Source organism: Malaclemys terrapin, chromosome 6 (assembly GCF_027887155.1).
Source record: "Malaclemys terrapin pileata isolate rMalTer1 chromosome 6, rMalTer1.hap1, whole genome shotgun sequence".
Classification (NCBI taxonomy): domain Eukaryota; kingdom Metazoa; phylum Chordata; order Testudines; family Emydidae; genus Malaclemys; species Malaclemys terrapin.
The window spans coordinates 86,067,469-86,090,884 of NC_071510.1; the positions used below are offsets into that span (position 1 = coordinate 86,067,469).

At 41.7% G+C, this 23,416-nt stretch overlaps 1 protein-coding gene across 1 annotated transcript; it reads left to right on the forward strand.

Moving 5' to 3' along the window:
* The first annotated feature begins 341 nt into the window (after nt 1–341).
* BTF3 (basic transcription factor 3) lies at nt 342–9,927 on the forward strand. The gene is made up of 6 exons (XM_054032681.1): nt 342–462; nt 901–969; nt 4,787–4,900; nt 5,113–5,314; nt 8,969–9,025; nt 9,836–9,927. The coding sequence occupies exons 2-6, from the start codon at nt 901–903 to the stop codon at nt 9,880–9,882; spliced, it is 489 nt and encodes a 162-aa protein (XP_053888656.1). The 5' UTR covers nt 342–462; the 3' UTR covers nt 9,883–9,927.
* Nucleotides 9,928–23,416: the final 13,489 nt, after the last annotated feature.

A 23,416-nucleotide genomic window follows, 5' to 3' on the forward strand; every position in this document is an offset into this window, starting at 1 on the left:
ATTGCAGCAGCTGGGAAGGCAAAACGCAGACCAAAGGCGACCGGTTTCGTGCCGCGGTTGCTGCAGGCAGGCGCCTGACAAAGGTGCCCAGCTGAGAAAGGCTTTCCCAGGACGCTCAGTTCAGCGCCCCGCGCCACCTCTGGGGCTGTGAGGGGGGCGCTCTCGGGCCCCAGGCTCCCATCCGCCCCGCCTGTGTGACGGTCCCTGCGCTGGCTGGGCTCACCCCAGCGGCGTCACGCGAGGAGCGCGCGCCGAGTTCCTGGGCTGACGGCTGCGGCTGAGGTAGGAGGAGCGCGCGCGCCGGACGTTGGGTGTCGTCAGCGCGTCGCGTCGCCCCGCCCTCCCCCAGCTCCTGCCTTCCTTCCTTCCGGCCACCATCTTGCGCCCCTCCGCGTGTGTGCGCTCGGATCCGCGCTCCCCGCCCTGTCCCCCGCCAGGACAGAGCCGCTTCCGCCCGGAAAGGTACAAAGGGGCCTGGGGCTGGCTCGGGGAGCGGGGTCCCTGGGGAGGTTCCTTGGCGGAGCGCCCAGGCGCGGACCTGTGAGTCGGGGAGACACCGGTGGGTTAGGCCGCGCGGGGCCCGGCAGTTGGGGAGCGATAAGGCGGGTCGGGATGCGGCTATGGGGGTTACGCGGGGCTGAGTAAATTGTCCCCCCTCCCCAAAGAGAGGCCTCGAGCCCCTGTCTCCGCCTCCTGCTTCCCCGTCCTGTCGCCGGGATATGGCTGGGGTCTGCAGAGCGGCCTTGCCCCCTGACTGGCCGTCCCGGTACGGAGCCTGGGGTGCGGTGTTCCGGAGATAGCCGGGGCCTCCGCTGCGTTGTAGACGCTGCCCGCCCCGGGGCTGACCTTCCCAGCGAGCAGAGCCGTGTCCATAGTGTTGTGACTGTCCTTCCTTTTTAGATGAAAGAAACAATCATGAATCAAGAAAAACTAGCCAAACTCCAGGCTCAAGTGCGCATTGGGGGAAAGGTAAGGCACAGCCCCGCCATGCAGATGGGCACAAAGTAGTGTACATGAAACTTTAAATCTATCTAAACTTACTGTTTTATCTTGGCGAGGTATGGATGTGATCTAACGAATGTACTGTTTCTATTAGTAATATGTTTTCCCACAATTTCTTGCCTATCAAATCCAACTTACTTTCCTTATGTCTACATATTACCTGTGTATTTATGTTCTTCTAGGTCAGTGGTAAAAATACAATGGAAATTCTTCTAATTGATTTTCCAGAGAAATCTGGCAAAAGTAAGGCTGATTGAGTCTCATTAAATGTGTGGTTCATAACTTCTATTGGGAAACCATTGGATTTTTAAAAGCAAAATATACATTCAGTTTAAGCATAGGGGTTTTCATTAAAAAAAAAACCCAAAATTACATTTATGAAACAGGATACCATATTTCTTACCCAACAAGATTAATTGCTCATATGTACAGGCTAGTCTCATCTTACACGCATTTAACATGCGCGAATTCAGTCGGCCAAAAGAGAAAAAAGAGAAAAATAACAAACTAAATACTGTATCTGTAGTGCAGGCGATTCCGCCCGCCATTATACTCAATGTAATTTTGACTATATGTGATTTTCGCTTTACACGCTGACAGCAGGACGTAACTCCAGCGTAAGATGACTTGCCTGTATGTTCTAGTTTTCAGACTGACTAGGTTTTTCTGTATTTGTCCGGTATCCTTGTATTGAATAGGTAAGCTACTTCCTGACGTATCAGTTCCATGTCTTTAAAACAAGATCCAAATCATTAACAGATCTGTAGACACAAAATTATTTGTCATTTAAAAACATTTTAAAACCAGTCAGTCCTTTGTTTGTTTGCAAAGAGGGATTAAAGGTTCTGTGTCTTCCTGCAAGAACTGATATCACTAATACCAGAACTAGGGCCTTGTTTAGATGTTAGTGATTTCATCAGTTCTTGCAGGGGAAACATTTTCTGAATTATTGTGTTGGCTGGATGAAAACCTTTCAATTAGTCTTTGAAATAGGCCTTTATGTAACTTTATATCTACTGCTGCTAACTACTTAAATTAGGTTTATTTTAAATCATTTCAGTAATGTTAAGGGAATTTGCAGGAAAAAACTAATGCATATTATCTTTGCTGAGATGTGGAGTTGTTGCACAGCGTAGTATGAAAATTAGAAGTGGTGGAGGGAACCTATTGAAGGCTGTCTGCTATACCCACCCTTGAGGGAACAGATCTGTAGAGTTTTCTTTAAAGACAAACTGTCTTGTTGTCTTTGTTTTGAAGGAATGGGGTTATAAAATTGCTGCAGAACCAAGAAATAACAAATGTAGATTGTGATCTCTATAAATACAGATTATAGTGAACTAAACAGGATTTTTCTGCATGAAAGTATTTAAGTAGCATAGTCATTACATAAATGTGGTTTATAAAGCACATAGAAATGCTTTCAGCCACAAATTGAAGTGTCATGTTAATGAGGCTTGTGTCTGATTACATACCTAGTCTAGATAAACCTGATATGGTAGTGCAGGCTATAGACATTTTTATTCTAGTCACGTACATGTGCACACCTAGTTTGCTCCAGATTACAACTTGCTCATTGTAGTGTTGATAAGCGACAAAACTGGGTGCGTTTGTATGCATACTAGCTGCTTTGTGACTGTAACTGAAAACAATGGAGTTTAATATGTTAGAGATGCTATAGTTCAGTCTCAAATCGGCATGGGAGAATTGGGGCAGAGGTAGTACCTGACTCTGCTATTTTAAAAATAGACTGGATTTGATGGTGTCTAATACTGTTAGAAGTACTTTATTGCAGCATTGCGAAATCCTACTCCTCCACTCACTTGGTATAAGTACTATTTTACTCATGGGGAAAACTTAAGTTTGCTAATCATGCAAAGAATAGAATGTGCCTAGTCTAGAAAATTTTCAAGGCTGTTTTGTAAGACTTCTTTGTCCATGAATTCCTCTATATCTAGCTTTAGCAAAATGTCTTTCAATTCATTTGGGTGGAGTTTCAGGATTATTATACGACTTGATGATACTATTATAATTTGCAGTTTTTGTCTAAGATGTAGTCATTGCCATTTAGCAAAGACACTTCAGTTTTTTTAATTTTAGGGCAGGGTTGGCCAGATGTATTTCTCAGTATTCCAAACATAGTCTGCAGCATCCACTCATCTTTAATACATAGGTGGAACCCCAGGAATTGTGCATGTCTCAGCAGGATCAAGGTGGATTTAGTGTCAGAGACCTGTAATCTTTACAGGCTTCAATTCTGTAAAGATGAAAGCAGCTCCTATCCACTTAATGGAAATTAACTATGAGATTCAGATAGCAGACAACTCTAGCATAAAGACTTAAATCAATCCAAATGCATTTGACACCTATTTTAACCTATTGTGAATTGGCAGGTGTCTCTGCAGACACCTGCCAAAAAAAACTTTTTTGTCAGATTCCTGCAAAGCATGACTTTCTAGACCTATTAAAAAGCCTTTTGTTCTGAAATATTAATGTAGTCCTGACAGGCTGATAAAAACTCCTTTTGAATCACTCCTTACATGAAAGGTCACTGTTCTGGTTGCAGTTTCAAATTGCTGAGTGAGCTGGGTTCAGACTCTAGGCAGGCAGAGTGTTTCAGGCTGAGATTCCTTTCCAATTTAGTGGCAGTTTCACCTTAACTGGGGCTACTACTGTTCTTCCTATCCTAGCCTACCCATTCTGGGGGGCCTTTCTCCACACACAACTTTAAAAGGGGCTGGGGTTTTTGCTTCAATTGGATTAAAGCCCATAATGTTCACCCAAGTTTTTCTTTAGACCAATTCACTGATCGGTACTCTCTCTGAGGGAATTATGTCTAGATGGATGTGCAACTGTTTCTTATTGCTAGGACCTGGCTGGCCTGAAGCAGAAGCAGCAGGGTTTGGGACAGCAGACTCAAGGAGGAAAAGGAATGAGGTTAATAGAGCCATCTGTTTTGCGCTCTTTAGTTCAGGGGATGCCAAAATCTTGTGACTGTAATAGAAGCCATAAAGTGGCAATGCTGCTCTTTGACATGGAGAAGAGCAGTCTTCCCTGCCAAAGAACTGCACCAAATCACAAATCTAGGGCGCTTTGGTTGGGGGGAGTTGGCCCTCAACAAGGGGAGAACTCATCTCTTGGTGACTTCTGCTTTGTAAATGGGTATGACCTAGAATTCAGTTCAATAGTACCTTTATTGATGTGCAAAATATGAGTTGCCAAATCAGAAAAGACAGATCCCAATCTGTCAGACATAGCTATCTTCTCCTTGGGGCAAAGTTTCTCTGTTTGAGTGACAAATTCCTATGTAGTGCTGTAGCATGTCTTATTGTTCTTGGGATTCTGTACAGTTTTTTTTTCTCATTTCTTTTTGATGAATAGTCTTTGATTTCTTGAGGAAATCATTTTTGTACTCTCTCCTTTTATTTAGAATACATCTTATTACAGAGTTTCCTTTAATTTTAAGTTTATAAAAGTATCAGAATTTGGATATAATTTAAGAAACCTAGAAAGGTTTCCATTCTCCTTTCCAGAAATGGTTCTCTATGGAAAGTCTATCAAATCCTCTTTCCAAAAGTATACTTGGCAAATCTTTAAAGTGTGCTAAAATGGGATGTTTGTTTGAAATCTTTAGCCCATGGTGTTGACATAGATATCAAATTTACCAGTTCTTCCTTCTTGACATTTATACTTATCATCATCCCCTGTGAGTGATGTGTGAAATAAGAGTTCTTTAATTTGAGAACTGCTGTAGTATAAAGGTAAAACATATGTTCTTTCCACAAAGGGAACTGCTCGCAGAAAGAAGAAGGTTGTCCACAGAACAGCTACAGCAGATGACAAGAAACTTCAGTTCTCCTTAAAGAAACTGGGAGTCAACAACATCTCTGGTATTGAAGAGGTAACTGCTTTAATTAAAAAAAAAAACAACAACCTTAAAAAACAAGTTTTGTGACGTTTGTTATATCTACTTCTGATTATACTCATGAACTGTTAAAAATATTGCAAGTAAGCCTTGAGCTTGAACAAGGCTTAGTTGTTCAAGTTTTCTATTGAAATTAAATCATAGTCCAAAATTTGACTGTCTTGATATGCTTTTACTTTTTCTTGCAGGTAAACATGTTTACCAACCAGGGAACAGTCATCCACTTCAACAACCCTAAAGTTCAGGCATCTCTGGCTGCTAACACTTTCACTATCACAGGCCATGCTGAGACAAAGCAGCTGACGGAAATGCTTCCCAGCATCTTAAATCAGCTTGGAGCTGACAGTCTGACTAGCTTGAGGAGATTGGCAGAGGCTCTACCCAAGCAACGTAAGTAATAACCTCAACATACTTTTTCAGCAGATTTATACAGTTTTTTTTGTCTCACAGCAGTGAACTTCAGGAGTAAAAATTCAGTGTTCCACCCATACGCTAATAAATGTAATCAAAACCTGTTCGCACATCTATTTCCAACATGATATATAGTAAAATAAAAGAAACTGGCACATATCCCTTAACCTGCATGTAGTTTCTCAAATACCAAGAAACTGGAAGCAAAGTAATTAATGGTTATCTTACTCATCTAGGGCAGCTTGCTTAATTTGAGCACACTCATCTGTTTAAAATAGGGTTAGCACATTTTTATGTGGAAAACGTATTAATTTACATTTATCTTTTTTTAAAAAAAAAAGTAGCCTGGGCTTTGTTTTTCCTCTTGAACTGGCAGTGTTCACTTGCACAGAATTTCAGGAGGGGATTTAGAGGCACTAAGGTGCTCTGATGTCATGCTCCCCCTCTGGTTTAGCAAAGGTAGGTCTGCCTGGCGAGACGTTTCAGTAACTAGGAGGCAATGAAGCAGTATCAGGGAGTTCCTAGAGTTGGTATGGGGGAGAGAGATTATCAAGGCTTCCACCTCCAAATTCCTAGGTAAATGAGAAGAGGGGAGCAAGACAGCTCCCACCAGCAGCAGAAGCAATCATTACCCTGCAGTCTTGGATTAATGCCATATACCTGAATTGTGAAGAGGAGGGAAGTAGAGACGAGGGTGGGTACCCTCAGCACAGAAAGGTGGTGCTGCTATAGAGTAGGGTTTGGAGGAGAGGGAATTGGTGGAATGTGGCTAGTTTAACTGTCACTGGACATCTCTCTCACTGCCTGCAGATGGGGGCTTCCTGGTCTTGCTCTTCTTTCAGGTTAAACTTTTGAAATACCTTGGAAAGGAATCACAAATTGTTTGCCCAAGCTTATCCCCTCCCCTTCAGAGGATGAGGCCTTTGTTAGCAGTTGGGAGGATAGCCAGTTCCAGCAATAGTGAACTGGTGCAACTTTCCCTATTCCAATACACACCCCTCAGAATCTAAGGCATTTGTTTGGGGAGGTAGGGAGAGAAATGTTGCTTGTACAGTCCTCTGGCTCCACCTGCCGCTTTTATATCTGCGGTCAGGTAGTGAATGGCTTAGGTGTTGTGTACCCTGCAATTAAAAACCTGTGGCTGGCCTATGCCAACTGTCTTGGGCTAAGGGGCTTAGATTAAGGTGCTATTTAATTGCAGTGTAGGTGCTCTGGCTGGAACCCAGGCTCTGGGACCCTGCGAGGTGGGAGGGTCCTAGAGCTCAGGCTGCATCCTGAGACTGAACGTCTGCACTACAATTAAACACCCCCTTAGCCCAAGCCCTGCGAGTCTGGGTCAGCTGGCATGGGCTAGCCAGGAGTGTCTAATTGCAGTGTAGATATATTGAATCTCCTCTAACACGGCCCTTTTCTGGGTAGGGGAGGTGTAGTTGTCTATTCTATGGATGGGGGAGGGTGGTGGGTCTCCTGTTTTCTGCTGTTAGTTCAAATGTGGATGAGGAGGTTGCTTGATCCCCTCTGATAGAGTAGAGGGTTCTTTATGCTTTCCCATGGCCCAGAGGAATCTGCAGAACAACATCAGCAGCTGGGCAATCTTTTCCTGTCTCACCAGGAGTTCAGATCCCTCCCTTCCTCCCATCGTCCTTTTAGGTTTCCTCAAGGCAGCAGCAGCAAGATTCCTTGGAACTCCTAAATCCTCAAAAATAAAAGGACCCTTTGACACCATAATGGACCCTGACTGTTTTATATGATCAAATGCTAATCTTGGATACACCAAAACTTAAGGTCTTTAATATTAAAAGGTTTAAATGTTACTTTGAGTCAGTAAAACACTCTTCAACTTTGAATTGATAAACAGTTGAATCCACCGTGCAATATTGCTTATTGGATTTGGGAATCTGTAATTGTTGAAAAGTGAATTGCCCATGCTGTTTTATTAAAACTGCTCAATTTATAACTGATTTGAAATAGCAGATTTCTTCCAATGTATTAGCTAAGCTTGTGGAGGCCTTACACTTGATGGAGTCTCTGTGTAGAGTGCTAGCTTTTGAGTGCTACATCTGATCAGTAATTTCAGGGAATGTGCTAGACATCACTGGCCAGAACCTTATTGATTTGAGGGAAAATGGGGGACACATGAAGCTCTTTAGCACAGCCACAACCTTGAGTACCTCTGTAACTGGTTATAGATCAGACTGGTTGGTGGCACCCCTTAATACTTTCCAGTTAAAGTGTATCTCCTTTCCTCTCCTATTATCCTCCCAATAGAGTTTAACATGTTGACACTCTGAATGACTTCTGTCCCAGACAGAAGAATGGTGGGGGCAAAAGGGGAATGGAGGCATACACAGCCCCAGCCATGGGGCAAAGAATGGGGGACTTGGTCTGTGGAGGGGAAGGGGCAGAATTGGGGATACTGGAATAAGTGGAGGTAGGGAAGGGAGAAATAGAAGTGTACACAGAGTCCCTGCTGTGGGAAGGATAATGGGGGATCCTAGAATGGGGTGGAGGAATGGGGGGTACACAGAACCCCTGCCATAGGGGGAGAATGGGAGAGGTGAACAAGGGGCACACAGAGCTGCCAGAATGTGGGACTCTGGTGTGGGATGAGGGGGGTGGGTAATAGGGGGCACGGAGACCCTAGCAGGGGGTAGATTAGGGTGAGTTGCAGGGACTCCCTGAAAAATAATGGGGTGGGGGAGTGTGGTACAGAGGGAGCTTGTGATTGGGAATGGATGAATGCAAGGAGCCCCTGTATGTGTGAATAAGCTCAGCCGATGTAAGCTACGAAGTTTGACTCCTTAGTAGCCTGCTTTTAATACTAATTTAAGATTGATATTTGACCTATCAAGCCCAAAATGGGTTTTCCCCCTCTCATCTTGTGGTAGAGTACTTGAGTGAACAACCTCCTTTCCAGTTTAAATGTGGTGCAGGATGTTCTTGGTTGGGAGGCTTGAATTCACTCCCTACCTACCCTTTTGATCCCCAGAGCCAGGATTTAGTGATTTCAGAGATCTGCTGCAAAGTCATCACACTCTCCCAGACATTTAATGGGAAGGATTGATTGGTGGGGTGATTAAGGTGTTCAGTCTTCCCAACTCAAATTTCTGGTAAACACTCTCCCTTCTTTCATAATCTCCAGGGTAAGCACAATTAAGCATGCTGCAGCTTATTGTTTAGAGTCTGGGATAGACAGAGAACAAACGAATTATCAATAGATCAAGATGCTGTTTTAATCTGAGTAAAATCCCAGTTTTTGCATTTGCAGATGAAAATGATTATTCATACAAGGCACTAAATTTGCAGTGTTGATTGAAATAAGCTTACATTGCTGTAATAAGTTGACCAGTAAAATAGTTGTAGCATGTGTCCTGTTGTTTCCTTGTGTGCTGGTTGTCTTCTGATGAGACATAATGAAATAGCCAAAAGAAAATGTATACTCCTAGCTGGGTCTTATTTCACAATTATGTAATAAACTTGCATCACAGACCCTTCCCCTGCTGAAAATATATTTCAAGTTAACGTCAAACTTCAGTTTTGGCTTTATTCCAAAAAATATATATATTGTAATTGGAGATTTTTTACAAATAAGCTTGGCATTTAAAATGGATATTACATTATTTGTGATTACAGCTGTGGATGGAAAAGCACCACTTGCTACTGGAGAGGATGATGATGATGAAGTTCCAGGTAAGAACAAACATAAAATAGAAACTGATGAAAGGACCTGCTGTCCCACAAAATACAAACATAATGTAGAATTGAGGCCAAGAATTTAGTATGATTAAAAAAAAATAAAAAAATTGGTGTTTGACAATGAGACCATTACACACATGAAATAGACTTGGGGTGGGGGGCATGGTGGAGAAATGGTTAGGGAATTAGTCAGCCACTAACTGTTAAACTTCCCTATGGGCAAGTTATTCCATGGTGGACGACAACAACAATTTTTTTTTTTTTTTTTTTTTTTTTTTTTTTTGCACCTTCCTCTGAAGTATCAGGTATTGGCTGCTGTCAGGGTATGAGCCTAGATGGGCCTCTGGCTTAATCCAGTATTTTAGCTATTTTGTAGAAATAGCATCTGCAGTTTTTAATGTTGCTAGGCTAAAAATGATACATACTATCAATAGTGTGCATCAAGGAATTGGCCTAATACATATCATGAGGGTACAGAAGAAACCTCCCCTTTTCTTCCCTCTCCACTTCCCACCGCACAAGTGTGGTATAGCACAGTTAAGTGTGCTATAAGTCATTGGTGGTTGTTGAAGACAGGATTCATAAGATACTAGTGGTTCATCTACACCAGTGTCTTATGTGGCATTTATACTTTTATGTAGAAATTGTTTACTTGTAAATGCTAAAGCTGTAAGATCTCATAATTAAAATACTTAAAGTTGACTTTAAGATAAAATCTTGACTCACTAGATATATTTGGTAAGGTAAAAAAGGTACTGATGCTTTGGTTTCAACATGTACTTTTCTTTCTTTTTTTCTTTCTAGATCTTGTTGAAAATTTTGATGAAGCTTCAAAGAATGAGGCAAACTGAACTAAATGTCACTTTCTGAATAAAATTAAAACTTGAAAAAAGCTACATGAGCTGCTATTTTATATTGTGACTGCTTTTATTTGTAATTTTTTGTATTATGTTTACTTACCTGAGGTCTAAAATCTGTAATATTTGGAAACTCCTTGAACATTGCAGCTCTTTTCTGTTTTATTGCTCGTACACAACATTAATTATCTTTGCAGCCTGGTTGAACTGAACAAACCTAAAAATTAGTATAAAATCAAATTGCTAACAATCTTTGCCTATACAGTTAATTTTCTGAGTAACTTGTATACAAGCAAAAACCTGGCTCTAGTGAATTTTGGCATATAATAAAAGATGTAAAATTGAAAACTTGTTTAGTGTGGCTTTTATTAGAAAAGCAAATACTTTTTAATTGGGAAATAATCTGGCCTAAATGTTGAATAATCATATTCCTAGAAGATCTTGCTTCTCTGCAAAGCGTCTCCCAATTGCCATGTTACAGAACAATGCTGCTTAAAGTGTTAGTTCTAGAATTGATTGTCATAAGTTTGAACTGCTCATGATTAAGCAGTGAAGCCTCCTGATAGTTGTAGCCCAGTACACAATACCTGTTGGGTTTCAGGAACTTTTTTTCTTTTGACCCAATGGAGTTTGATCAAACTTTCTTCTACACTCTGGTATTGCTTTGGTGCTCAGATTGACAGATAAATCCATATTATTGGTCTGTAATAAAACTGAGGGTTGCAGATAACTTGAGGAAACTAGGTATTAATGTCAAGTCGTGTGTTCAGAAATTACAAATACATAGAGAAACCCAATCCAGTGGATTATAGCAAAATTATTATTTTCTCACTAAAATTGTCCCAATATCAATTTTCACTTAAAGCACTATAATTACGGTAGGGAAGCGAGGCTATACTATGGAGTTTGGGAAAGGGAAAGATTCAGCAGAGCTAATGGCTGTTCTGTGAAAAGTGAGTTTGTAAATTTTTTTTTTTAACACAACAGATCTATTAACTGTCTGGTCACCTCTGCTTGCTTTAATGGCAAGTTTGTGTTTCTTTGAGCAGCATTTGTTGTAGTGGGCTAAGACTAAAATGGATTTATACTCGTATATGAAAAGTGATATTTACTAAGTTAGTCTGACTTGTGCTAAACTTCTGAAGAGAGTGGAGTTGAAAGCCAGACTTTGGATTGGAGAGCCTATTTCTGGTGATGGATGAGAGAGCACTTTAGTTTGTCTTTGAGGTTGAGAATGTAGTCCCGGCAGCTAAATATTTTTTTTTCCTTTTGTGGATTTCTACAGTGCAATTATTTCTTCTAAAATAAGCTACGTGTACAATGTCATGTTTAGAGTAACTTTGAGTAAAACCACACTTCAGCAGTGATCCCAAATATGACACTTTGAAAACTGGTAGCAAACCAGTCTTGTTTCCTCATAACCAAGAAAGGATGGGACTCCGTGTAACTTGCCAAGCCATGTAAGTCATGCCATGACTTTATTGTGCAACTTGTAACAAGTTTCTCCACTATTTCTTAACTGCCATAGTTTGAGTCAGGGTAGAAGTTGTGTGTCTGGTGTAAGAATTCAAACAGTAATCATTGCAGTTTAGTTTCCTACTTTATGTAGGAGGAATTCTGTTTCACAATGCACACTTACTATATAGCATTAAACTGGAATATCAGTACTGTCACACTTCCATGCTTCAATGAATCTAGTTTCTGTCAATAGTAAAATATGGGGTGTTTGAGTAATAATGGACTGCTGTAATGTCTCAAAGCACTTATCAGAAGAGCAGTGGCATAAAGATGGTTGATGGAATGTGTTGCACAAAATCAAGATTTGATATAGGATGCTGGTGAAGAACTGTCCCTCAACAGAGACTTCCAAGAGGTGGTACAAATGGAGAATCATTCACAAGATGTTACTTGAATATCTCAGAATAGCAGCATTTCTGCCCACCTATGGAACTAGGCAGAAACTTTCTTGTAAAAGTTTCCATTTTGTAAATTTACTGGGCAGATCTAATACTCTTAATGGAGTCTACTGGAGTTCAGGGCACGCAGCACTTAGGAATACTTGCATTTCCTACGAGTCCTCTAAATTAGTCAGACTATCCAAATATCTATCAAACCATGATTATAGTAGATTCTAAGAAGGTAGGAAGGGGCATACTTTTGTTGTGGTTCACGGTAATATAATTGACTAGCAGATTCTTATTTTTTTCTGTATGTACTCAGCCTGATTCCATGTTCTGTTGTCTCTACCTCCTTTAAGTTAACAGATTAATTGCCCTAAACCTTTAGAGGTTGTCACTAAGTATTTCCAGTTTCTGGAAGTTATGAGCTAATTTTTTTTTATTAACATGTACTTTCATCACTCCAGTCCGTGCCATGTTGAATGCAACCATTACAACACTAGGTATAGTCAGTCAGCAAAGAAACTTCATACCTATATTCTGAACAGCTTTGACAATGCAGAACTGCAAACATGTTTGCATTTGCATTTAAAACAAAGGCATATGCAGATCATTAAAACTTTGACCTAGCTTCCCTGTAAATGTCAAATTAAACTTTATCACACCTGGATTCTAGTATAGTAAAGTGCTGAAAGGGCATTCTTTACCAGTGTTTTTTTTTAAGTGTCACAGTTTGAGCTTTAACCTAGTTTATTTTAAACTTGCTACCTATCCCAAGCTGTAGCTGTCCTGCTGTCAATTAAAAAATAAAGTCCATAATAAAAACCAAAGTAGCTGCAGAGCCCTTCCACTGGACTACAGCAAGTCAGCAAAACTACCAAACTTTCCCTTTCACAGCTGCTTGAAAGAACCTTCTCAATCCTCCTGACGCACAGACCTCACTCAGCATGTCCCTAAATAGATATTCCTTAGAATATGCTCCAAAGTAACTTTTGGATCAAAACATTTCAGGCTATTGTGGAACAGGGGGCATAAACTCCAAAGTTGTGAAGGCTCTCACAGAGATTCCCTTGCCAATAGTTTAAATGGGAGTTTTAGCTTCAGTGACTCTGCTAATGGCATTAGGATTGATCACTTGAATGTGGGTGCCAACATTTTCAAGCTTGTGCCTAACATTAGATACACCAAAATCAATTCTTAAAAACCTAAACAAATGTTTCAGTGGAGGTTGTAGGTACTCTATACCTTTGGTAAACAAAACTACTTTTACTTGCCTAAATACAGGTTGTGTATAGAAAATCCTATAGATTCATGCTTCAGCTGGAATAGCTTCCTGTATCTCCATAGCACTGGCTATTTAATTTAATCTAACATCTTTTCACCATTGTCTATTAATTTCTCCATTTTAAATGTTTAGATCATTTTGGGGATATAATTTATTTTTAGTGGCTAAGCTGTTGATCCTTTCCGTAAGAGTGGAGGTTGCAAAACATGGACATTTAAGAAATTGGCTTATCAAAGAGTACAAGTGGATTTGTATTTTATACTTGAGATATAACTAAAATTTAGGGCACCTAGGAAACACAAGGCACCTTTGAATTTGGGTGCTATCATTCTGCCAAGGGGCTTTGATGACAAACCGTGAGAACTGGACTCAAGGCACTAAGACTTTGAGATTAAAAATGTCTAGCCCCGTAATTTAAAAATTGCCTATGGAGCCAAGTAACGGATCCATGTCTAGATACCCTCTTGCCCTTCTGTCTCAACCTCTCCTGCTACTATTCCTTGGTCCTCTCTGACTTTCTGTTGATGCTGCTATCTCCCTTCAGCTAGCCACTAATGGCTCCTATCTACTGCCTTCTCTTCTTTGAGCAGTCCCAAAATGTTTACTCCTGCCCTGGCAGTTTTTTCTCTATCCCTGGACTAGATTAACCTTCCACTGTGGCTCTCTCCATCACTGGAGTGACTCCCCTTCCTCTCAAATAGGGACTTCCTGATTGGCTGAGCCACCTCTCCACATCTTCACTGCCAAAGCTGCTATTTCCAATTGCTGTTGTGGTTCTTAGTGAGGTAAACTGCTGGCTGAATGACTATTTTTAACTCTGCAATCCCTGTGGTAAGAGTCCATGTTATACAAGAATTTATGGAAAACAAGCCTCAGAAGTTTGCTTCTCTGAGATCTTACCTGGACAGTCTCTGCAGCCCTTTCTTGCATCTCAAACTGTTTGGAAAGCCAGGCCTTCTTGTTAGGGCACTTAAATATCAAGTGTTATGGAAGCCTATGATGTAGATTACCTGTTCAGATGAGAATTAAAATATAACTTCTTACTATAGATACTCTTATACAATGACTTTCATCTTCAAAGGGCTTTAGGAATTACTTCATTCTCTCAGTTCCCCTTGCAAGGTAGGAATATTACCTCCTTTTTACAGATGGGGAAACTGCAGCACAGAGAGGCTAAGTGACATGCCCAAGGTCAGAGAAGTAGTAGCAGAGCCAGGGGGTGCATATACAAGAGTTCCTAGATCCCAGCCCTGTGCTGAGACCACTGCAGCATGCCTTTCTACCTTCCTGCATGTTGGATCTGATTCAAAGTCCATTGAAGTCAGAGGAGTTTTTCTACAGATTTCAAATGGCTTTGGATCAGGCTTATTGCTGTGACACCTCAAATTTCAACTGTTCAACTTGAGACGATCCAAACACTTTCATGCATAGGTAGAGCTCTTTTACTGGACGTTAAGGTGGAGATCTTACAAGAAAGCACTTTCTCCCAAGATTGCTAGTCCTACCTGGTTTCATCAGGACTAGAAATACTCTCAAAAAGCTAGTCAAAGTATTTCTGCTTGTGATTTCTGACAAAACAAAGATGTGCAGAAATGCACAGGTTTTTTTAAGTGAAATATTGGAAGATAATGTAGTGGTATTGTACGGGGAACTCCTTCCATGCATAAAGAGAGAGGATATGGGAAAAAGTAAGGTGGTGATTGTTGTTGAAAAACTTGACAAATGGGCAATCAATGCTGGCAGTGGTGATAGAGCAAAGGTGGGGTTGCCTTAATAAAGCATAGGTTCAATAGGCTAAGCCCACAAGGGAGTCCTAGTCAGCCCCTCTTCAAGAACTTCAGGTGGAAAATTCCTCTCTTCCCCCAACCAGACTCACTAGAATTTGAGTTCTATCATGAGGTCTCTTTCTCTGCAAGGAAAACGACTAGCTTTGTTACTTTTTAAAATTAAAAAGTTAGGTCTCCAGCACTTCTTTACATCCTACCCTAAGCTTCCGAGAACGGATGTTCCATAACAATATTACTAATTTAAAAGTTAAAACCTTTTTGAATTAAACTTTAATCAATGACATTTTGGCTATGGGCACAGATCACTGGGGGAGTTCAGTAAACTAAGACATTTTTCTCCTGCTTTCTGGGGGGGGTGTTTTTGTTTGGGTATGTGTGGGGGTGTGTGTGTGTCAAAATGGCATAAAATGTTACAAGACTTCTTTAACTTTGAGCCATCCCTATATTTAGGGTGTTATGAAGAACAAACACCCTATCCAATTTTCTTCAAATTTTGTAATACAGTTCAGTCTCTACCTTAGCCTCAAAATTGGATGATTAGACCTATTATGTTACTTTGTGGATTTTTGACAGGGGCTCAAAACAGGGCTTAGAATGACAACTCAGTTGCAACTGTAGCTATCCAGCAATTACTTTTGCTTCATAAAACAGATATACCTGTCTTCAGTTGTGTTTTTTTTTCTCTAATTGTTCTGAGTCATAAGTGAATCCTGTGTGTTATTTTATAGTAATGAGATACCTAACAGTACAAGTCTTACCAAGTCTGTATACAAAGGAATTACTAATTCCCTCTTCTCTCTCACAATACTTCTCTAGATATGTTTCAGTATACTATTAGCCTCTTTTTCCAATAGCTTCACATGTAAGATACAGATTGTTACAGTTCACAGACCAACTGCTTACTTGATGGTTGCCCTGGTAGTCCAAAATTAATTCCTAGGCTGCTAGCAGCAACTGTTCTACTGTGTGGCAAGGGCACCCCTTCTGCCTCATCAGGCTTAGCGCTCACTCCTCTGGTGGGGACAGGGCCTGGGGTCAATCAGCCCCCACTCTGGAGTGTGTCTGTTTTCCCTCTTCAGTGCCTTCCCTGTAGGTCTCTGGGCAGGCCTGAGGAGTGCTCCTCTGCCAAACAAAGGGGAACAAGTCTATAAAGCACCAAAACAAAAATGAAATACTTTTCCCTGGCCCCCTCACTGGGACAGGTGTTGTCCTGTCACTCGCCCCAGGGTGTCAGTCCTTCCCCTAAACAGGCACTGGGTTTTGGGTGTCTCCCCTATGGGGAGGAGTGTAGTCTCTCACACTGGAGAAACCTATCTCCCTGCTGCCACCAGCCTTGCAGCAGTTCATCTTCCCCCCCACCAGGAGAGAGATTTTAACAGGTTTCAGGCAGCCCCTAATTGGACTCAGGTGTCCCTAATTGACCTGAAGTAACCCCTTCTCAGCTTGTAGGAAAAAGGGCCTTTAGCATTCTAGGGCTAACATACCTGTTTTCCCAGACCCTCCTGCCTGACTTTGTCACAACAGGTAATAAGGACCTATCTCCTAGAAGGTAGCATGAAAAATAGAAAAGGATAGGATTTCTAGTTAAATTGCTTCTTATGATGTTGTTGTTTTCACACAGTAAAAGCATAGTGGATTTAAAAAATAGGATTGACAGTTACATGTTCAGTGAGCAAAGAAACAACATAAGTTAGATTGGAAATGTTTTCTATTGGGGGGAGGGAGTTTGTAATGAAGGAGGTTGCAGGTCAATAATAAAACTCTCTCTTGGGTAGCTGTGCTACTGTATTTTATTGTGGTGTGTTTAGGCATCATTAGTAAATGTGGCTGTTGTCCATGATGCATAGTTTAAACAAAACTAACAAAAAAATTCGCTGCATGTCACAACTGCCCACCAGCATTTGGTGATTTGTGAATTTGTGTTTGTCATTTAAAACCAAATACTCCTATTATTATGGGCCTGGTCTGGAACTCTACTAGGGAAAACTCCCACCAAAGCTAGAGGGAGTTTTGCCTGAGTAAGGACTGTGGATTCTAGGCTCCTTTTCCACTTATTGTGAGGAGAGGAGGAAATTAAAGTAAAAAGGGAAGGAAAAGCTACCAACATTTTAAAATCACAGGATACCCCAAATCCTCAGTTGGGACAGCTGTCCCAACTGAGGATTTGGGGTATCCTGTGATTTTAAAATGAGGTGCACAGATACCTACTGCTACAGAAATGAGGTCTCTATACATTCTGATGGATGGATAAATGGATGACAGAAATGTATGCTTGGGAAGGAGCCAGGGAGCTGCCGCTCTGCAACACATTGTACTGTTCTTAGTTCCTGGCAAAGCTGTGGCAGCCCTACTCCTCTGGAGTTGCATACAGTCACTGGCTCACAGTGATACATAAACCATTCATTATGGTCCCTAAAGATATTGCATATGGTTGCAATATGTGTCTCAGTAATCCCATGCTAGATCATTCACTTATACTGGAAAAACTCATCAAGGGAAGAGAGAGGGCTTTTTAAAACCAGTGCAATATTATTGTAATTTAAGGACCTTTCATTAATGCAAATGTTGGGCACATCTTGTGTTTTCATAAATGCATGGAACAGGGTTGTGTACTTTTCTAGACTGTTCTTAACACCTGTTTTACACTCCTGACTTAGGGCTTGCTCCAGCACCCATTGAAGTTAGTGGGCATTAGAGCAGGCATTTAGAGCATGAAATGGGATTTGAAAGTTCTAATGAAATCTTTCTATGGAGAAGGAACTGAAAGTAAAACTCTCTATCCATGTTATCTGAGTGATACTGCACATCCAGTGGAAAATTATTGATCTTGCTTTGTGAATCAACCTGGATAGTTTTAGAGAAACTGAAAAGAAGGAGCTAATGTTGTAGCGGTGATACTGAACAGGACTTTATTTACCCTGATTCTTTTGTGTGCTAAAATCTGATTTTAAGCAGTAATTTATAGGTTAAAATGGTGAGTTATTTGAGCCCTTAGGCTGAAGCACTTAGCAGAGCAGAACAGGTCTTTTTGACTTTTCTATTGTCATGATAGTCCCTCCTCTTCTGTAATTACTTTTCATAAATGGCTCACCAGTAGGGAATGATGGTGCCCAGCAGAAAGAAAACACTTTACATGATGATATTACATTTCCTGTTGCTAGATTCAATGCCCTTGTGAGAAGTATGTTTAAGCAGGAGTGTTTATTGTTGTCACCTGCACGCCACACTGAAGTTATAGCTTGGTAAGGCAAGAGTCATCCTAATAAATAGTCCTCTGTTCTGCAGGGATTAATGATGCTTTTATGGCATTGGAACTACAGCCCAAGCCCTTTGCTTTACTAACGACTCTGAACAAATCTTAGGCTGATTAATGTTTGTAAAGTGTATTGAGATGCATAAGTACCATCATTATTATTCATTGTGTCTCTATGCCAATTATTATTATGTAGGTTTTAGAAATTAGAGGCTCTATCCTCCATTGAGCAAAGTGTAAATTCTAAGGGAACTTTTTGCCTCTCTCACCCTCGATCCTGGGCCAGTTGAAGATCAAAATGGCCTGAAGTAATTTAAAGCAACCTAAGCTGATTATATTGGCCTATGGTATCCAATCATAACCCACATTATGCCTGTGCTACACTTTCTCAGTTATTCCCACTCAGTTTGATATGCTGCACAAGGTCTCAGATGACATACAATGGCAACCTCTGCCTCACTCCGAACCCTCTTTCCAAACACACTGAGTAATGCATTTCTTCTGCAACCGTCATGTGACTCTTTGTGCACTGCCTGCTGGTTCCATGCTTAAATGTCAAGTGTTCACAGCTGTTACAAATATTTTATTAATAATTTAATATTGCTATTCATTTAAAATGCAGAACTGGTGTTTCATTTAATTTTTTCCTAAGTTAAGAATTCAAAGACATTTGAGAGTTCTGCCTGTTGCATGTGATGGGGTGTACCAGCCCCGCACTTGTTCAGCAGGGGTTAATCCTACTCCATGGGCCAAGGAGGCCATGTTCCCTCAGCTGTGCTGAGCATGCTCCAGTTGGAACCAGGATATAAAAGGGAGCAACTTAGCCTCAGCCTAGGCTGACTGCCAGAGGGAGTGGAGGTGCGCTGCAGGCTCCTGTGGAAGGACTGCTGACATTTCAGGATTCAGAGGGCAGCCAGATGATGATGACCCATGACCTCCAGGCATCTGAGGCCACAGAGGGAGGAGAGACCATGAACCCTGAGACGACAAGCTACAGAGAAACGGGTAAGAAGTAACCCATGGGAATTTAATGGGGAATGGGTCGTAGAACCAGAGATTAGCGTGGCATTTTTTTTGGCAGGATCCCTGCCAAGCTGGTGGTGGGCAACCCTGCCACCGCCAGGGCCCTGGGTTGGGACCCAGTGGAGAAGGGAGGGCCTGGGTCCCCCTTCCCCAGCCGCCACCCAGTTTGAGGTGGCAGCCTACCCCTCCAACCCATCAGCCACTAGGCCTCACAGCCCTGACAGAAAGGGCAGCCCTATTGGCTCTGGCCACTAGGCCTCACAGCCCTGACAGAAAGGGCAGCCCTATTGGCTCTGGCCACGAGGCCACACAGCCCTGACAGAAAGGGAGCCCTATTGATCTCTGCCATTAGGCCACACATCCCTGATAGAGAGGGCAGTCATATTGACTCTGTCCATTAGGCCACGCAGTGCCACCTGGGAGGGAAACCCCATTGACTCTGGCTATTGAGCTTCATAGGAAAGCCCAGCATAGGAAGGCCACCTTGTCGACCCCAGACATTGGGCCATAGGGCAGTCATTCAAACTAAGCCGCAGGACCATAATGCCCCTCCACCTCTCCCCCAAAGGGTGATTGGCTGTACCACTCTCATGACACTGCAGTTGAAGGGAGGGAGAGAAAGCTCAGTGATTTGAGCATTGGCCTGCTAAACCCAGGGTTGTGAGTTTAATCCTTGAGGGGGCCACTTAGGGATCTGGGGCAAAAATCAGTACTTGGTTCTGCTAATGAAGGCAGGGGTCTGGACTCGATGACCTTTTGGGGTCCCTTCCAGTTCTATGAGATAGGTATATCTCCATATATTAAGAAACCTCTGGGTCCTAGAGGAAACCCAACTGCAATACAGGTTAAATAGCTAATTTGATCCAGTGTTTTTTTTTTTTTTTTTTTAAAAGGAGCCACTGAGAATATCGAAGTATGCTGACTGTAGGAACTCTGCTAGGTCGCACCAGGCCTGAGCCCTGTTATTTCAAGAGAGTCAGCCAGTAATGGAGGAGCAGACTAAGACCTCTTTTACACTGGCTTTACAACAACATTTAAACACAGTCTAGAGGTCAGATCTGCTCTGAAAAGTGACCTTTAAGTGACAGTGCGAGGTTCCATGTTTGTGTCTCAGCGATTTCCATAGCAACTGTGCTCCATTTACAAGTAAAACGATATTTTAACTGCCAGTCCTGAAGACTCAATTGGGATCTAAGAGTTAAGCTGCGATCTTTGCTTCTCATGCATTAGGACCTGTAAAAAAGGTTCTGCAGGCAAAATCAGTCCCTCAGCTACATATATGAAGCCATATTGTTAAGAACTGAGAACGGCCATACTGGGTCAGACCAAAGGTCCATCTAGCCCAGTATCCTGTCTTCCGACAGTGGCCAATGCCAGGTGTCCCAGAGGGAGTGAACCTAACAGGTAATGATCAAGTGATCTCTCTTCTGCCATCCATCTCCAGTGACAAACAGAGGCTAGGGACACCATTCCTTACCCATCCTGGCTTACCCATCCTGTCACATTATGCCTACAGTCATAATCCCTGGGTGAAACTATCTGCAACTTAATAAAAAATAGAATAAAATCCAGTTTCTGTGTCAACTGTGTTGTCTCTGCAGGGCTAACATGAGCAAAAAGCAATGAAAACTCATTTTAGCCACTAAAATGGGCCACATATGGCTCTGAATACCCAAAGGAAGAAAGCTGGTACCATTTTTACAGTACTTTTTTCAGAGTAGAACCCCACTTTAAGTTCCATTGCAGTCAAACTGGTTTCTAAAATTGCTTGGCCTCAACTATGCAGGCCACTCAACCAACATTAATATTCTATATTACTGCATTATGGCAATTCCCAAAGGTGCCAAACAAAATTGGGCCTTATAGACTCATAGACTTTCAGGTCAGAAGGGACCATTATGATCATCTAGTCTGACCCCCTGCATGATGCAGACCACAATGTGCCTTGGATAAGCCCATAGTGAGAGAGAGTCACTGCCCCACATATTTTACAATCTAAGGTCCCAATCCTCTAAAGTTACACAGGAGTGTAAGTTTTTACAGGATTGGGAGGAAAGCAAAAACCAAATTAAGTGAGGGAGAGCTGGACAAAATATAATACCAAAGTCATAAAGCACATAGCATGTTAGTTCCAGCTTTTGATTGGGCATTTTTATTTTTGTTCCCAGGACAAGGGACAAACAAGGGATAGGAGACAGAGATATAAAAATGATCATCAGTCACCCTTCTGGCTGCTTTGCACTGCTCAGACAGCACACAGGAGCTGGAAAGTTGCCTTATAGAGGTAGCTGGGGATCCCTCTGGTACAGGGGGATTCTTGGATGGTGTAAAGCCATCATAGCCAGCTCTCTGCCAGCCAGCCACTCTTGTCTCCAGGGTTAGGAATAGGGGGACATGATTGGTGCAATGTGGGGATATGATGGGACACGACTGGAGTGTGTTATGCTCCAGTCATCCCTAGCCAGAGGAATGGTCTTCAACAGACTGTTCCTGTCAGTGTAATTTAGAGCAGCCTAAAGGCCCCAGGATCGGTGTAACATAGATAAGTGCCAGCACATTAAACATGCTAAAAGGGCTACATGACATCCATCATTCTCTGTCTGATAATGTTCTGGAAGGGTTGGCTCATTCATAACATATTATCCCAGGATGCGTGCAAGAAAATAACTGGATTTCAAAGATACAGTATGTGAGGAGAATGCCAGCCCTAAGGCCACATTTTGTATCCGAAAAATCAAAATACTAACATATCATAAAATTGTGCTGGCTATGAAAAGGTCTGTCATCCAGCTGTATTCGCCACCCTTTCATGCAGCTGCTCCACAGAACAAATGAGTCCAAGTAATTTACCACCAATACAAGCAGTGCTGCTTGTTAGGTTTCTAACAGTTCAGAATTTCTTTGGGGTACCCGGGATTACTTAGCCTCCTTCAGCAGGAAATTCACAAAACATACAAGGATCTGTGTGTGGATAAACTGCTGCAATTCACCTTCCTGGCCCTCTTGCTGCTGTGGCTACTTTGTGTTCCAGACTATTTCCTTCTTTCCACCTAGTTTTGCTACTCTCCCCAGATCCTCTAATTCTCTTGTGTGCATGGTTGACTTCATCAGTGCTTGTCTGTTGAAGACGGATGTGCCCTTCAGTCCTGTATGCCTAAAGAACTGCTAGCTTCATTTGGTGACAAATCAACCTCAACTGAGAGATCTATTCAGACATCTTCCCTGGGAATAACCCCTAACAATATCTTTGATCTTTAACGTTCCAAGTGACTGGATTCTTAATTCACCCAGTTGATACATTCGTTGCCAGACATTGCAGTGTACTTCCTGAAAGCATACATGTTGCACAGCAGGAGGTGCATGCAAGCGGAACTGCTATAACAATACTAATGAAGATCTGTCCATTGCCAGGCTATGTCTACACTCCATGGTTTTATACCATTGTTTGGAGAAAACATTGCTGTCCACAATGGTCAGGGAAACTGTGTGCTGGAATGCTAACAACCATCTTTCTGGTGTAGGAGTGAAGGACTGGAGCAGTCATCACATGATCAGCCTTTTCTTGTTTCCATCCCCCGTCATAAGAATGATGAAAAACATTTTCTTTAGTGAGTCATGAGACTATGGAGTCACATATGGTTCATTTTGCAGTAAATGTGAACTATTTAGGAGGAATAGATTACCTGAAATTGTGGATAAACTCTGTTTAACTGCATCTTTCATTGGTGATGATATACTGCTTCCAACATGCTTGTCCAAAAATGAAAGCAATCCTAAAATAAAAATAAGAGCAATAAAATATCTTTGTCTCTAGTTTATTGCTCTCTATACATGTTCTCAGTTGATTCAGGACTCAAAGCTTGCTTCAAAATCATATAAAAGTTATTAAATTATGAGGCCATAAGAAAAGAGGCACCTTCTCTATGGAAATCTAAAATTAGTCCTAGTTTGTCATGGCTATAAAAAGGGCAGATCGTTAATGACTGACAATGAGATTGTTGCTCAAGGCATGTTTACTCTGTGGAGTGTGCTTGAGATGGGCCATTTTATTTGCACAAGGAAACATAAGAGGCATAATGAAAACAGGCCAAGAATAAAGGATAGGAAGTGGACAGTTTTCAAATCTGGCTCACAGGATTCCTTGTGTGGATACCAAACTACTCTTTTATTACTATTTAATGGCTGATTTTAGTCCCCTCGAGAGATCCGTAATCAGAATGTTTCTTCAGACCTGGATAACATTTGTAGACAAATGGTTTGAATTAGCTACATGCAGAGAGCT